Source organism: Megalobrama amblycephala, linkage group LG1 (genome assembly GCF_018812025.1).
Source record: "Megalobrama amblycephala isolate DHTTF-2021 linkage group LG1, ASM1881202v1, whole genome shotgun sequence".
Classification (NCBI taxonomy): domain Eukaryota; kingdom Metazoa; phylum Chordata; class Actinopteri; order Cypriniformes; family Xenocyprididae; genus Megalobrama; species Megalobrama amblycephala.
Genome location: NC_063044.1, coordinates 1,842,491 through 1,856,036, shown reverse-complemented (window position 1 = coordinate 1,856,036; position 13,546 = coordinate 1,842,491). Strand labels below are relative to the sequence as shown.

Below are 13,546 nucleotides of genomic sequence, written 5' to 3'. Positions count from 1 at the left end.
TCCATGTCTACTGGTTGACAATATTGATGTGTGTGTCGAGTTTCATGCAATTTGAAGCATGTTAAGAGCCTCAAAAACACTCAAGAATATTATTACAGTTTGACCTGTTGCCATGGCAACAATATTTCAAATATCAAAAATCCTGTCATAGGTCTACATCTGCTGTGTATTGACATTACACTGATGAAGTTTGAAGCAAATCAGGTAAAAATAAGAGGGTGATCTCAAAACATTTCAAAAAGTGATACACTTCCTGCTGCCAGTTGGTGGCGCTATAACTTTGACTCACAATAGTCACATCATGTGATCAGACTCCTATAACGAACACACTTGTGAAGTTTCATAAAGATCAATATATGTATGCAGACGTTATAACACATTTCCTGTTTCCTTTTTCTCGCCATAAATTCGTTGCCTCGCCACGGACAAACCGTTCGAGATATCAAAAATCCCCTGGCAATTTTTAATCATCAGTGTCTTGACTTCATGCTGACCGAGTTTGGTGGCGATCGGATTAATCGTCTAGGAGGAGTATATCAAATTCCAGAGCATGCGTTTTTCAAACAACCCTTAATAGCTGACTTCCTGTTGGCGTGACGTTTAACTTAGAGCACGAAAGTTGTTTGGCCCGATGAGGTCTATATGTGTACCGAGTTTCAGACTAATACGTGCAAGCGTGTTTAATATATGGACCAAATTTTCAGACCTTTTTCAAGGGGGCGCTGTTGAGCCCCCCTGCCACGCCCGGGTACCAGCTTCTGCCCGGCCCTGTTGGCCGCGGATTCCAATGTGTGTGCCAATTTTCAAGAGTTTTTGAGCATGTTAAGGCCCCCAAAAAGCCCCGGAAGACGGAAAAAAAAAAAAAAAAAAAAAAAAAAAAAAAAAAAATAAATAATAAATATAGCTGCGAGCAGCGATGGCGGGCCCAAGCCCGGTGGCACCGCCACCCCGGTGGCTTCAGGGCAACTGTGCACAGCGGGCAATAGGCACTTAAAACGGTTAAACATCAAAGGACTATGTCAAATTCACTCCACATTTACTGCACTACAAGGTGCCACTATAGAGCCCCTCCTCCCTGCCCATTTTCAAAGGATTACATGTGCCAAGTTTTAACATTATTCTGATGAATTTTGAAGCAAATCAGGTAAAAATAAGAGGGTGATCTCAATGTATGCTGAAAGTGACACATTTTCTGCTTCCAGTTGGTGGCGCTATTACTTTGAATCACAATAGTCACATCCATGTGATCAGCCTTGTACAACGAAGACTAAGCCGAAGTTTCATCAAAATCAATTAATGTATGCAGAAGTTATAACACTTTGTTTCCCTTTTCTTGCCATAAATTCGTTGCCTCGCCACGGCCAAACCGTTTGAGATATCCAAAATCCGTTTGCAATTAAACAACTTCAATGTGTTAGCAACAAGTTAAAAAAAGTTTGGTGTAAATTGGATAAACCCTGTAGGAGCAGTAGTATAAAATTCATAGCCTGTTTTTTCAAAAAATTAACATTCAAACCAAAATAGCTGACTTCCTGTTGGTCGGAGCTAATGAATGTAAATTAGAAAATTGTCCGGCTTGATGAGAACAATATGTGTACCGAGTTTGGTGATTGTAGGAAAAACTAACCCCCCCACTTTTGTCAAAAGGTGGCGCTACTGAGCCCCTCCACCACGCCCATTTCTATGGCTTTGTCCATGTCTACTGGTTGACAATATTGATGTGTGTGTCGAGTTTCATGCAATTTGAAGCATGTTAAGAGCCTCAAAAACACTCAAGAATATTATTACAGTTTGACCTGTTGCCATGGCAACAATATTTCAAATATCAAAAATCCTGTCATAGGTCTACATCTGCTGTGTATTGACATTACACTGATGAAGTTTGAAGCAAATCAGGTAAAAATAAGAGGGTGATCTCAAAACATTTCAAAAAGTGATACACTTCCTGCTGCCAGTTGGTGGCGCTATAACTTTGACTCACAATAGTCACATCCATGTGATCAGACTCCTATAACGAACACACTCGTGAAGTTTCATAAAGATCAATATATGTATGCAGACGTTATAACACATTTCCTGTTTCCTTTTTCTCGCCATAAATTCGTTGCCTCGCCACGGCCAAACCGTTCGAGATATCAAAAATCCCCTGGCAATTTTTAATCATCAGTGTCTTGACTTCATGCTGACCGAGTTTGGTGGCGATCGGATTAATCGTCTAGGAGGAGTATATCAAATTCCAGAGCATGCGTTTTTCAAACAACCCTTAATAGCTGACTTCCTGTTGGCGTGGTGTTTAACTTAGAGCACGAAAGTTGTTCGGCCCGATGAGGTCTATATGTGTACTGAGTTTCATACTAATACGTGCAAGCGTGTTTAATATATGGACCAAATTTTCAGACTTTTTTCAAGGGGGCGCTGTCGAGCCCCCCTGCCACGCCCGGGTACCAGCCTCTCCGGCGTCCTAATGGCCGCGGATTCCAATGTGTGTGCCAATTTTCAAGAGTTTTTGAGCATGTTAAGGCCCCCAAAAAGCCCCGGAAGACGGAAAAAAAAAAAAAAAAAAAAAAAAAAAAAAAAATAAATATAGCTGCGAGCAGCGATGGCGGGCCCAAGCCCGGTGGCACCGCCACCCCGGTGGCTTCAGGGCAACTGTGCACAGCGGGCAATAGGCACTTAAAACGGTTAAACATCAAAGGACTATGTCAAATTCACTCCACATTTACTGCACTACAAGGTGCCACTATAGAGCCCCTCCTCCCTGCCCATTTTCAAAGGATTACATGTGCCAAGTTTTAACATTATTCTGATGAATTTTGAAGCAAATCAGGTAAAAATAAGAGGGTGATCTCAATGTATGCTGAAAGTGACACATTTTCTGCTTCCAGTTGGTGGCGCTATTACTTTGAATCACAATAGTCACATCCATGTGATCAGCCTTGTACAACGAAGACTAAGCCGAAGTTTCATCAAAATCAATTAATGTATGCAGAAGTTATAACACTTTGTTTCCCTTTTCTTGCCATAAATTCGTTGCCTCGCCACGGCCAAACCGTTTGAGATATCCAAAATCCGTTTGCAATTAAACAACTTCAATGTGTTAGCAACAAGTTAAAAAAAGTTTGGTGTAAATTGGATAAACCCTGTAGGAGCAGTAGTATAAAATTCATAGCCTGTTTTTTCAAAAAATTAACATTCAAACCAAAATAGCTGACTTCCTGTTGGTCGGAGCTAATGAATGTAAATTAGAAAATTGTCCGGCTTGATGAGAACAATATGTGTACCGAGTTTGGTGATTGTAGGAAAAACTAACCCCCCCACTTTTGTCAAAAGGTGGCGCTACTGAGCCCCTCCACCACGCCCATTTCTATGGCTTTGTCCATGTCTACTGGTTGACAATATTGATGTGTGTGTCGAGTTTCATGCAATTTGAAGCATGTTAAGAGCCTCAAAAACACTCAAGAATATTATTACAGTTTGACCTGTTGCCATGGCAACAATATTTCAAATATCAAAAATCCTGTCATAGGTCTACATCTGCTGTGTATTGACATTACACTGATGAAGTTTGAAGCAAATCAGGTAAAAATAAGAGGGTGATCTCAAAACATTTCAAAAAGTGATACACTTCCTGCTGCCAGTTGGTGGCGCTATAACTTTGACTCACAATAGTCACATCCATGTGATCAGACTCCTATAACGAACACACTCGTGAAGTTTCATAAAGATCAATATATGTATGCAGACGTTATAACACATTTCCTGTTTCCTTTTTCTCGCCATAAATTCGTTGCCTCGCCACGGCCAAACCGTTCGAGATATCAAAAATCCCCTGGCAATTTTTAATCATCAGTGTCTTGACTTCATGCTGACCGAGTTTGGTGGCGATCGGATTAATCGTCTAGGAGGAGTATATCAAATTCCAGAGCATGCGTTTTTCAAACAACCCTTAATAGCTGACTTCCTGTTGGCGTGGTGTTTAACTTAGAGCACGAAAGTTGTTCGGCCCGATGAGGTCTATATGTGTACTGAGTTTCATACTAATACGTGCAAGCGTGTTTAATATATGGACCAAATTTTCAGACTTTTTTCAAGGGGGCGCTGTCGAGCCCCCCTGCCACGCCCGGGTACCAGCCTCTCCGGCGTCCTAATGGCCGCGGATTCCAATGTGTGTGCCAATTTTCAAGAGTTTTTGAGCATGTTAAGGCCCCCAAAAAGCCCCGGAAGACGGAAAAAAAATAAAAAAAAAAAAAAAAAAAAAATAATAATAATCCTTAGAAGAACAAGAGGGCCCTGCGCGAATTTTCGCTTGGGCCCTAATAATAATCCTTAGAAGAACAAGAGGGCCCTGCGCGAATTTTCGCTTGGGCCCTAATAATCCTTAGAAAAACAAGAGGGCCCTGCGCGAATTTTCGCTTGGGCCCTAATAATAATCCTTAGAAAAACAAGAGGGCCCTGCGCGAATTTTCGCTTGGGCCCTAATAATAATCCTTAGAAAAACAAGAGGGCCCTGCGCGAATTTTCGCTTGGGCCCTAATAATCCTTAGAAAAACAAGAGGGCCCTGCGCGAATTTTCGCTTGGGCCCTAATAATAATCCTTAGAAAAACAAGAGGGCCCTGCGCGAATTTTCGCTTGGGCCCTAATAATATTTCACAATATTACTGTTTTCACTGTATTTTGATCAAATGAATGCATCCTTTGTGACCACAAGAGACTTCTTTTAAAAATCTTTGCAACCACAAACTTTTGAACAGTAGTAAGGAGTGAGAGTGGATACTGAACATGGAGGTCGCTTTTGTTTAAAAGAGAATTGTGGGGGTATTTAGTACTCTTAAAAAGAGACTGACAATTGTATTCTGCTGCTGTGCGAATCTGAATCAAGATCATCCTTAATAAAACAGTATATTAACAATAAATGAGTGCATTAATGTCCTAAATGAATGCATTGAGGCGTCTTTCTCTGACCTGCAGGGGGAGTTCTGACTGAATACACTGAACTCCATTCACTCATGACTTTCTCTTCATATCCACAGTGGCAGCGAACACGAAAACTGTATTGTGTGAATGGCTGGGAATCCTCCAACGGAAACGTGGACTGGAAATCATCCTCCTGCACAATAAAAATTCAACAATTTAACTAGAACAAAAATTATTAAAGGAATAGTTTCACCAAAAATTTTAATTCTGTCACCATTTATTCATTTCATGGTGTTCTTAATGATTTTAGGTGAACTAAATCTTACAGCTAGTATTGACAAATCCCTGACACGATAAAAATTATTCAGTTATCAGTAACACTTTATTTCAATGGTCCACTTTAGACATTCAACTAAATACATGTCAACTAGCAGTCATTACAGTATTAGTAGTCTGTCTACTGCTAACGCTTTATTTTTATGTTCCAAACAGACACTCTACTGACAATAAGTAACTTTGCAACTACAATGTCAACTATTAATCCGAACACTAACGGTCTACTAAAACTCTAGTGAGAGTTTGTTGACATGCAGATTCAACTACATCGAATGTAACGCTTGACCCATTAACACTAACACTTATTATTTTACTCTATTTCTGTTATTTGTTTTTCTTTTTTTCTTTTTTTTTAATTAAAAAAAACTTGCGAAGAGTACTGTGCTAGACTAACTGGGACTAGTCACAGTGCTTCGATCCTATTGTTGGTTTGATTGCTTCTATTGTTCTCCTCATTTGTAAGTCGCTTTGGATAAAAGCGTCTGCTAAATGAATAAATGTAAATTAATGAGAGTTAGTTGACAGGTAGTTGCAAAGTAACTTATAGTCAGTAAACTAAAGAGGACTATTGAAATAAAGTGTAACCCAATTATCTTTGATTGTCTCCTTATGGTCAAACACAAGAATAAATTTACATTAAAGGTGCCCTAGATTCAAAAATTGAATTTACCTCGGCATAGTTGAATAACAAGAGTTCAGTACATGGAAAAGACATACATTGAGTTTCAAACTCCATTGCTTTCTCTTTCTTATGTAAATCTCATTTGTTTAAAAGACCTCTGAAAAACAGGCGAATCTCAACATAACACCGACTGTTACGTAACAGTCTGGATCATTAATATGTACGCCCCAATATTTGCATATGCCAGCCCATGTTCCCAACATTATGAAAGCCATTAGACAAGGGCAGCCAGTAACGTCTGGATCTGCACAGGTGAATCAACAGACAAGGTAAGCAAGCAAGAACAACAGCGAAAATGGCAGATGGAGCAATAATAACTGACATAATCCATGATAGCATGATTTTTTTAGTGATATTTGTAAATTGTCTATCTAAGTGTTTCATTAGCATGTTGCTAATGTACTGTTAAATGTGGTTAAAGTTACCATCGTTTCTTACTGTATTCACAGAGACAAGAGTCATCGCTATTTTCATTTTTAAACACTTGCAGTCTGTATAATTCATAAACACAACTTCATTCTTTATAAATCTCTCCAACAGTGTAGCATTAGCTGTTAGCCACAGAGCATAGCCTCAAACTCATAGAGAATCAAATATAAACATCAAAATAAATACTTTACTCACATAATTCGAAGCATGCATACAGCATGCATGACGAACATCTTGTAAAGATCCATTTGAGGGTTATATTAGCTGTGTGAACTTTGTAAATGTGCTGTAATATAATCGAGAGCTCGTGTGGCAGGGAGCACGTGAATTAAAGGAGCGGCGCGCTGAAAAAAATCAGTGCATAGTTAATGATGCCCCAAAATAGGCAGTTAAAAAAATGAATTAAAAAAAATCTATGGGGTATTTTGAGCTGAAACTTCACAGACACATTCAGGGGACACCTTAGACTTATACTACATCTTTTTTTAAAAAAAGTTCTAGGGCACCTTTAAAGAAGCAAACAAAGTAAAAAATGTAACTAGTTGACAAAGCAGTAGTGTTTCTCCTAGGCCTGGTTTAAAAACTACATTTTCTCTTTTACTGAGATTTGTCTTTTAATAATCCAATATGGATTCTTAAAACCCAAAGATCCATCTTTTAAACTACATCTTCATCAAAAAATAAAAATCCTGTCATTAATTACTCACCCTCTCGAATCTTTTTTAATGAAATCTGAAAGCTTTCTGTCCCTGCACTGACAGTCTGTGAAACTAAGCTTCAAAAAGTTCATAAAGAGATTGTAAAACTAATCCATATGAATTGAGTGGTTTAGTCCAAATTTTCTGAACAGATTTAATTTAGACTTTTACTCACATATAAACATGAACAGCCAACATAAACAAAACCTCAACTGAACCTGCTTGACACACAAGAACAAACCTCTTCCAGAAGCTCAAATGTGCTGCGTAACACGAGAATGGACCTCATTGGTTCTCAAACTTAGAGCAAACATGCTTGAGCCTCCGTTTACCACAACTGATGTGCGAGTCGATGAATGTTTACCTGTGAATATTAGCCTAAATTCAATCTGTTCATCATATAAAGCGATCAAGTCTCTTCAGAAAGTGGACTAAACCACTCAATTCATACGGATTAGTTTTATGATCTCTTTGAACTTTTTGACGCATCAAAGTGGTACAGTAATTGCGTAGCCATCAATGGAAAGACAGACATCTCTCAGATTTCATCAAAAATATCTTCATTTGTGTTCCGAAAATGAACGAAAATCTTACAGGTTTGGAACAACATGAGGGCGAGTAATTTATGACAGAATTTTCATTTTTTGGGTGAACTAACCCTTTAAACTTTACTTTTTTTAGCACACCTCTGATCCTGCAGATGAATGGATTTTCTTCTGAACTAACTCATGATGGAAACTCAGTTTACAAAAACATGAAAAATGAAAATGCCAGAGCTGCACCCATGAAGCCACAGTGACACCAAGCTTAGAGGAAAATGCTGAAATATTCTTAGCTGAATCAGAATCGAATGAGGATTTTGTGAATCAGAGCTGAATCAACTGAAATTGGATTTTCCCTGCTTTCTCTCACCTGAATCCAGTCCAGTGGGTGATGGGTAGTGTGTGCACGGTACTGCACTTGACAACTCTTGTCTAAGGGTCCCAGTCCATGTTCAGAGTCACAGTCCATGTTCCAGTCGATCACCAGCGGCATGAAGGTGTGGGTAATATTGTTGGGGGGTTCTGGACGAACTAGAAAAAACAGAGAAAATATTTAAAGCTAGAACTAAGCATTTAAAATAGTTACTTTTCTAAATGATGAAACTTAGTTTTTACCTTTAAATCTCATTAACATGAGCTACACTACCATTTAAAAGTTTGGGCTTTGGTAAGATTGAAACAAGACTGCATTTATGACTACATCTACACTAACCCGGATACATTTGAAAACAAATCTTTTTCTATATGCCTTATGTTCACACTTTGTACTGTGAAAACAGCTTTCTGAAGACACTCTCCATTTCATGTTGTAGTGTGAACTGTGAAAAGGAGGTGTTTGAAAATGATGACGTTTAGTCATGTGACACATATTGTACTGATATTAATAATTTTCATGTGATTGTGTTGTTAAAAATGTTACTTTGTACAATCTTCATTCTTCATATTACAATCCTGCAAAGATAGAAGACAGAAAATAACACGAGGGACACACTAGAAGTGGTGAGAGATTTTGCTAATCATGACTGATTGTGTCAGAAGAATAGCCTGAGAACTTTATTTATTGTCTGGTCCCTCTGTATCATTTCAGTGAGCTTTTATCACAAAGTAGAGGTCTGCATTCCCGCGGTCGGTAACTATAGTGTACTTTAGGCGGGAGCAGACGGTCTGACAATAACCCGGTCGCTCCCGAGATGCTTTGACATCAGCGTCATTCTGTTCTTGTGTGGATGTTAAAAAAGATTTCATTTTGCAGTATAGCTAGTAAGCCAACAGTTTTCATTTTTATGTATTTTTGGCTTTTCCTATAGTTTTGAGGGACATGTTGTAGGCTATTTAATTTAGCCTATTTTTCTCTGTGATATTTAGACTATTATTCTTTGTGACATTTTTTTCTCTGACATTTTTAGTTGACAGCACCATAAGACAAATTACAAATACAAATCTTGTATATGCTATGCAACATTTTATATTTGTTATCCCCAATCACTCTCTTTCTTTAGGGGAAGATTCTGGAAACTATCTAAATTTAGCGGGACCCGTTGGGTCGGGAAGAAAATCACTATATGCGGATAGCGGGAGTGAATTTTAGGCAGGAAAGGGAGCGTGCGGAATAGAATCTTACGGGAGCGGGACGACCTCTATCACAAAGTTTTTTTTTACGTTAGTTAAAACAGCATTTTAAACTACAGTACAGTAAAACTACAGTAAAACAGTAATATTATAAAATATTATTACACTTTAAAATAACTTTTTTAATCCTATGATGGCAAAGCATCATTACTCCTGTCTTCAGTGTCACATGATCCTTCAGAAATCATTCTAATATTCTGATTTGCTGCTCAAGAAACAATTATTATTATCATTAATTATGAAAATGGTTGTGCTGAGTTCTTACTGACCCCAAACCTTTTAATAGTAGTGTATATCTAGAGAGAAGAGATAGACTTGGAGGTGATGGGCCCTTTTTTCTACATTTATTAATAATAATCATCAGAATTGTGTGTATACTGGCTACTTTGCAGTGCTTCAAAATGCAGGAAATAAATTGCAGGCACATGGTTCTAAGAAAACGAGCGATGGTTTACAATAGAGTAAACATGACTTACAGATATGGCCTGTGTTGAAGACAGACTTTTCAGATTGTGCAGAACCCAGCACGTTTTCGGCAGTGACCCATGCTGTAATGTCAGTGCTTTTCGTATACTCATGCCGGGTTATGACCGCATTCTCTTTATCACTCTCCTTTGAGTAAACGTCCCTGAATATAAACACAAATAGTTTAAAGTTAATCTTTTATATATTTGAAGTTTAAATTTGATGTTTTGAATCATTAGTCATTTGCAACTGTCCCAAATTTTGTTAAAGTTCTTCTTAAAAATGCAAACGTTTCGACTACTTATTAGTAAGTAAACACTGCCACACCTAGAAAAATTTAGCCAGTGAAGAGTGTAAATGGTTGGAATCATCGGCTCATTGGATTTAGTCCAGGAGCAGAGGATGTCTTCAAAATATTCCAAATCTCCAATAGTACAAATAGGGGGAGACGGGGGAGATGGTGGATCTGTAAAAGATGGAAAACTATTCTTGAGGATAGTCAACAAATAAAGTAAAAGTGACAAAACAGAAAACCATAATAGCCAACACAAAGATATACAAGAGCACAATTATTTTTTAGACTGAGAAAACAGGAAGTCATGTGGGGATATCTGCAAAAGTAAGCCATCAGGGTGTCGCACACTTCCCCTCCTTGTCTAATTTTGGACAACATCTCAACACACATGCATTTCTGAAAGAATGTTCCAGACTCAAAACAAATTAAGCTCTGGTACCAAATAAAATCATTTAGAGTTACACATTCGGCTGATGTTTTTATCCAAAACTACTTTCAAGGTATACATTTTACCAGTTCATGCATTCCCTGGGAATTGAACTCATGCTCTACTGGCTGAGTTGTTGCAACACCATATTTAGTAACGCACTTTCAATGGGAAGTCTATGGGGCAAGGCATCCAAGAGAGCTTAAACAGAAATATGCATCTTGTATTTTTGTTAAACTGCTTATACTAATTCTTCCATTCATTAATGTGTGTTATTTGAGCTGTAAAGTTCTGTTCTAGACAGAAAATGGTTACGAGTAACAACATCTTGTTAATAATTACATAGTTTTCTTAGTAAACAATTCCCTTCTTGTGTGTGTGTGTGTGTGTGTGTGTGTGTGTGTGTGTGTGTGTGTGTGTGTGTGTGTGTGTGTGTGTGTGTCATGTAAACATAGACATTTATACGTAAAACTTATGAAACCCAGAACATTCCCAAAGGTCATTAGAGACAAATGATCAATTCTGTGATACTCACAGCCTCCTCTTACTGTAACATTGCACGTATCCGCCATATTTCCATTGCACATGCATCTAATATGCCCTGTATGTTTTGCTGCGATAGAGAAGCTGAAGGTTTCTTTGGTACTGGCACATGTGCTGGGTAACAGATGTCTGTGCCCCGGCGTGATAACATAAATCTGGCAGAGATCACAACTGTTTGCACTCGTGTGGCACACAACAGACACATTGGGGTCCACATGAAGAGCTTGATTCCACCAGCAGTTTACATCCACTTCAAATGAAGCTGAATAATAATAAAAAAAAAAGGACAAAGAATGAGAGAACGAGTTGGGGCAAAGATGCAGAACTGCACTTAGTTCCACAAAAACATGCAAACAATGTTTAACATACATTAATAATAATGTATTGTGAAAGCTGATAAAACAAAAGCTCTAATTTATATAAAGGTAAAGTTGCCTAAAAAGTATTTGGACACTTAATGAATAAATGTTACTGGAATAGATGCAAATGAAGTGGCAGCTGCTAGAACTTCACTTTTCTAAGGTATTTTGCTATTAGAACTGTTGTTAATTTGGCTTGAAAAAGCCAACTTACTGATCTGCCATATAAACATATTATTATTATTTTTCTGACCAAAAATTTGAACAGTATCTCCACCTAGAGCTTTAAAGCTACAACAACCAAACTCAGCTCAGACCTTCAGACTGTTCTGCTATATCTTTTCAAACTGATCCGACATACGGTTCTCCTAAAAATGCTTATCAAACCTCGGAAAAACTGCCCTAGACTTGCATTGAAAATCTGAACATTCCATCAAACCTCCAGCTGTCACAAATTCAAATCTAAACAAACTGAAGCCCATTAGACTCAATGAAGCTTCCATTCTATGGACTATTACTGAGCCATTCAAACTCATTCAAACTCATAAACTAACTAACTAACCTTCTAACTAACTATATAACTATCTAACTTACTAACTAACTATCTAACCTACTATCTAACTTACTATCTATCTATCTATCTATCTATCTACACACACACACACACACACACACACTTATCTAGCTTTTAAACTACTAAACTAAAACTTAAACTATTTCAAACTTCAAGCTTTTAAAACTACTCCAAATTTAAAGTTTGTCTATGAACTTTACTCATCTAGTTTAAAATGTGTGCTTATGTATAAAGATTCTATATATGAAGACTTCAGATGCAAAACCTGTAAGTGCAGTCTGAAATGTTCTTATAAAATGAGCATTTTTATCAAGCTCATATCTTTAGGTTCAGTAATTTCACTTTAATGGCAATTAATAGGTCCTTTTCATTGCCATTAAAGTAAAATTTGGATGTTGATAAACATGCTTATTTTATAAGAAAATTTCAGATGGCACTTAGAGGCTTTTGCATCTAAAGTCTTCATATATATATATATATATATATATATATATATATATATATATATATATATATATATTAGTTATTTTATTTTTTACGAATATGCATACCAGTCCCAGTCCTTATGATAGAATGAAATATTCCAAGCAAAACAGTTTTGCTCACCTTGAGAGCATATCCACATGTAAAGTGGAATAAGAAAGTGCAACTTTACATTCCGCCGTGCCATCGCTCACGGATACACGCAAAAACTCCAGTATGACGCAAAGTCCTGTTAACCGAGTAATTGCACGTTCACGGGAAGTCCGCGATCAGACATGTGTTTGTTTCGCTCTGAAGTGACATCTCTGACCAGCAAGGAGCACATTAAAGTTCCTCCTGTCGTCAATTAAACATATTAACGTCCCTCTCAACATCCTGGAACGAGCATTTTCTTATCCCTGTGATATTGTTCCCTTATATTTTTACAGCTAAAGTATTCCGTTGCAGTAACTGTGCTCGACTTTCTTCAAATGACAAGCTCGAACTCGCTTTACAAGTAAACACACAGAGCCGCCCAGGCTTACAGAAGACCCCGCCCACACGCCGCGTACGCACGGCCTGTTGACCAATCAGATCAAGGGTAATAATTCTCAGCACGTTTCTTCCTTCCTTCTTTCAGTGAAATGAACTTTTACTTAGCAAAAAGGAAAACCTCTTGTTTAGTTTCTGAGACCACGCCCCAAACTGAACTTACATTGTATAAAATTGTGTATCAGGTAACCTAAAAATGTGCTTCACATGATAACTTATAAGTTAACTGGTTTTTATTCAAGTCAAATATATTATTTAGTAAGAATGGATCCACATTACACTGGGTCAGACTCCAACAATGAACATAATTTTTAAGTCAGATGCAGAAAAAGCTCTTTAAGGTAGGACCTTTACTACACTTTACTTATTTTACTGAGCAGATTTGCAAAATTTGATGATAACACTTTATTTTACAGTGCCGTAGTTACACATTACTACATGTAATTACTATAGTAATAACAGTAAATTATGCATACTTACAAGTAACTAACCCTAAACCAAACCCCAACCCTAACTGTAACTCTATAGTAAGTACATGTAGTTAATTAATAGTACTCAGTACTTATTTGAGTAATTACAATGTAACTACGGCACTGTAAAATAAAGTGTAACCGTTTGATTGGTCAATTCATTATTAG

The 13,546-nt window shown here is 37.5% G+C and overlaps 1 protein-coding gene across 1 annotated transcript in view; it reads right to left on the bottom strand.

The window, feature by feature from the left end:
* The window catches only part of il12rb2l (interleukin 12 receptor, beta 2a, like), a 21,479-nt gene extending 8,595 nt beyond the window's left edge, over positions 1 to 12,884 (bottom strand). The window contains exons 1-6 of the mRNA XM_048158759.1: positions 12,501 to 12,884; positions 10,954 to 11,223; positions 10,024 to 10,162; positions 9,708 to 9,859; positions 7,973 to 8,133; positions 4,964 to 5,108 (exon numbers count right to left, since the gene is read on the bottom strand). Of these exons, the coding sequence (XP_048014716.1) occupies positions 4,964 to 5,108; positions 7,973 to 8,133; positions 9,708 to 9,859; positions 10,024 to 10,162; positions 10,954 to 11,223; positions 12,501 to 12,564 (931 nt within the window). The 5' untranslated portion in view covers positions 12,565 to 12,884. The remainder of the gene's footprint in view (positions 1 to 4,963; positions 5,109 to 7,972; positions 8,134 to 9,707; positions 9,860 to 10,023; positions 10,163 to 10,953; positions 11,224 to 12,500) is intronic.
* Between the last annotated feature and the right edge of the window lie 662 nt (positions 12,885 to 13,546).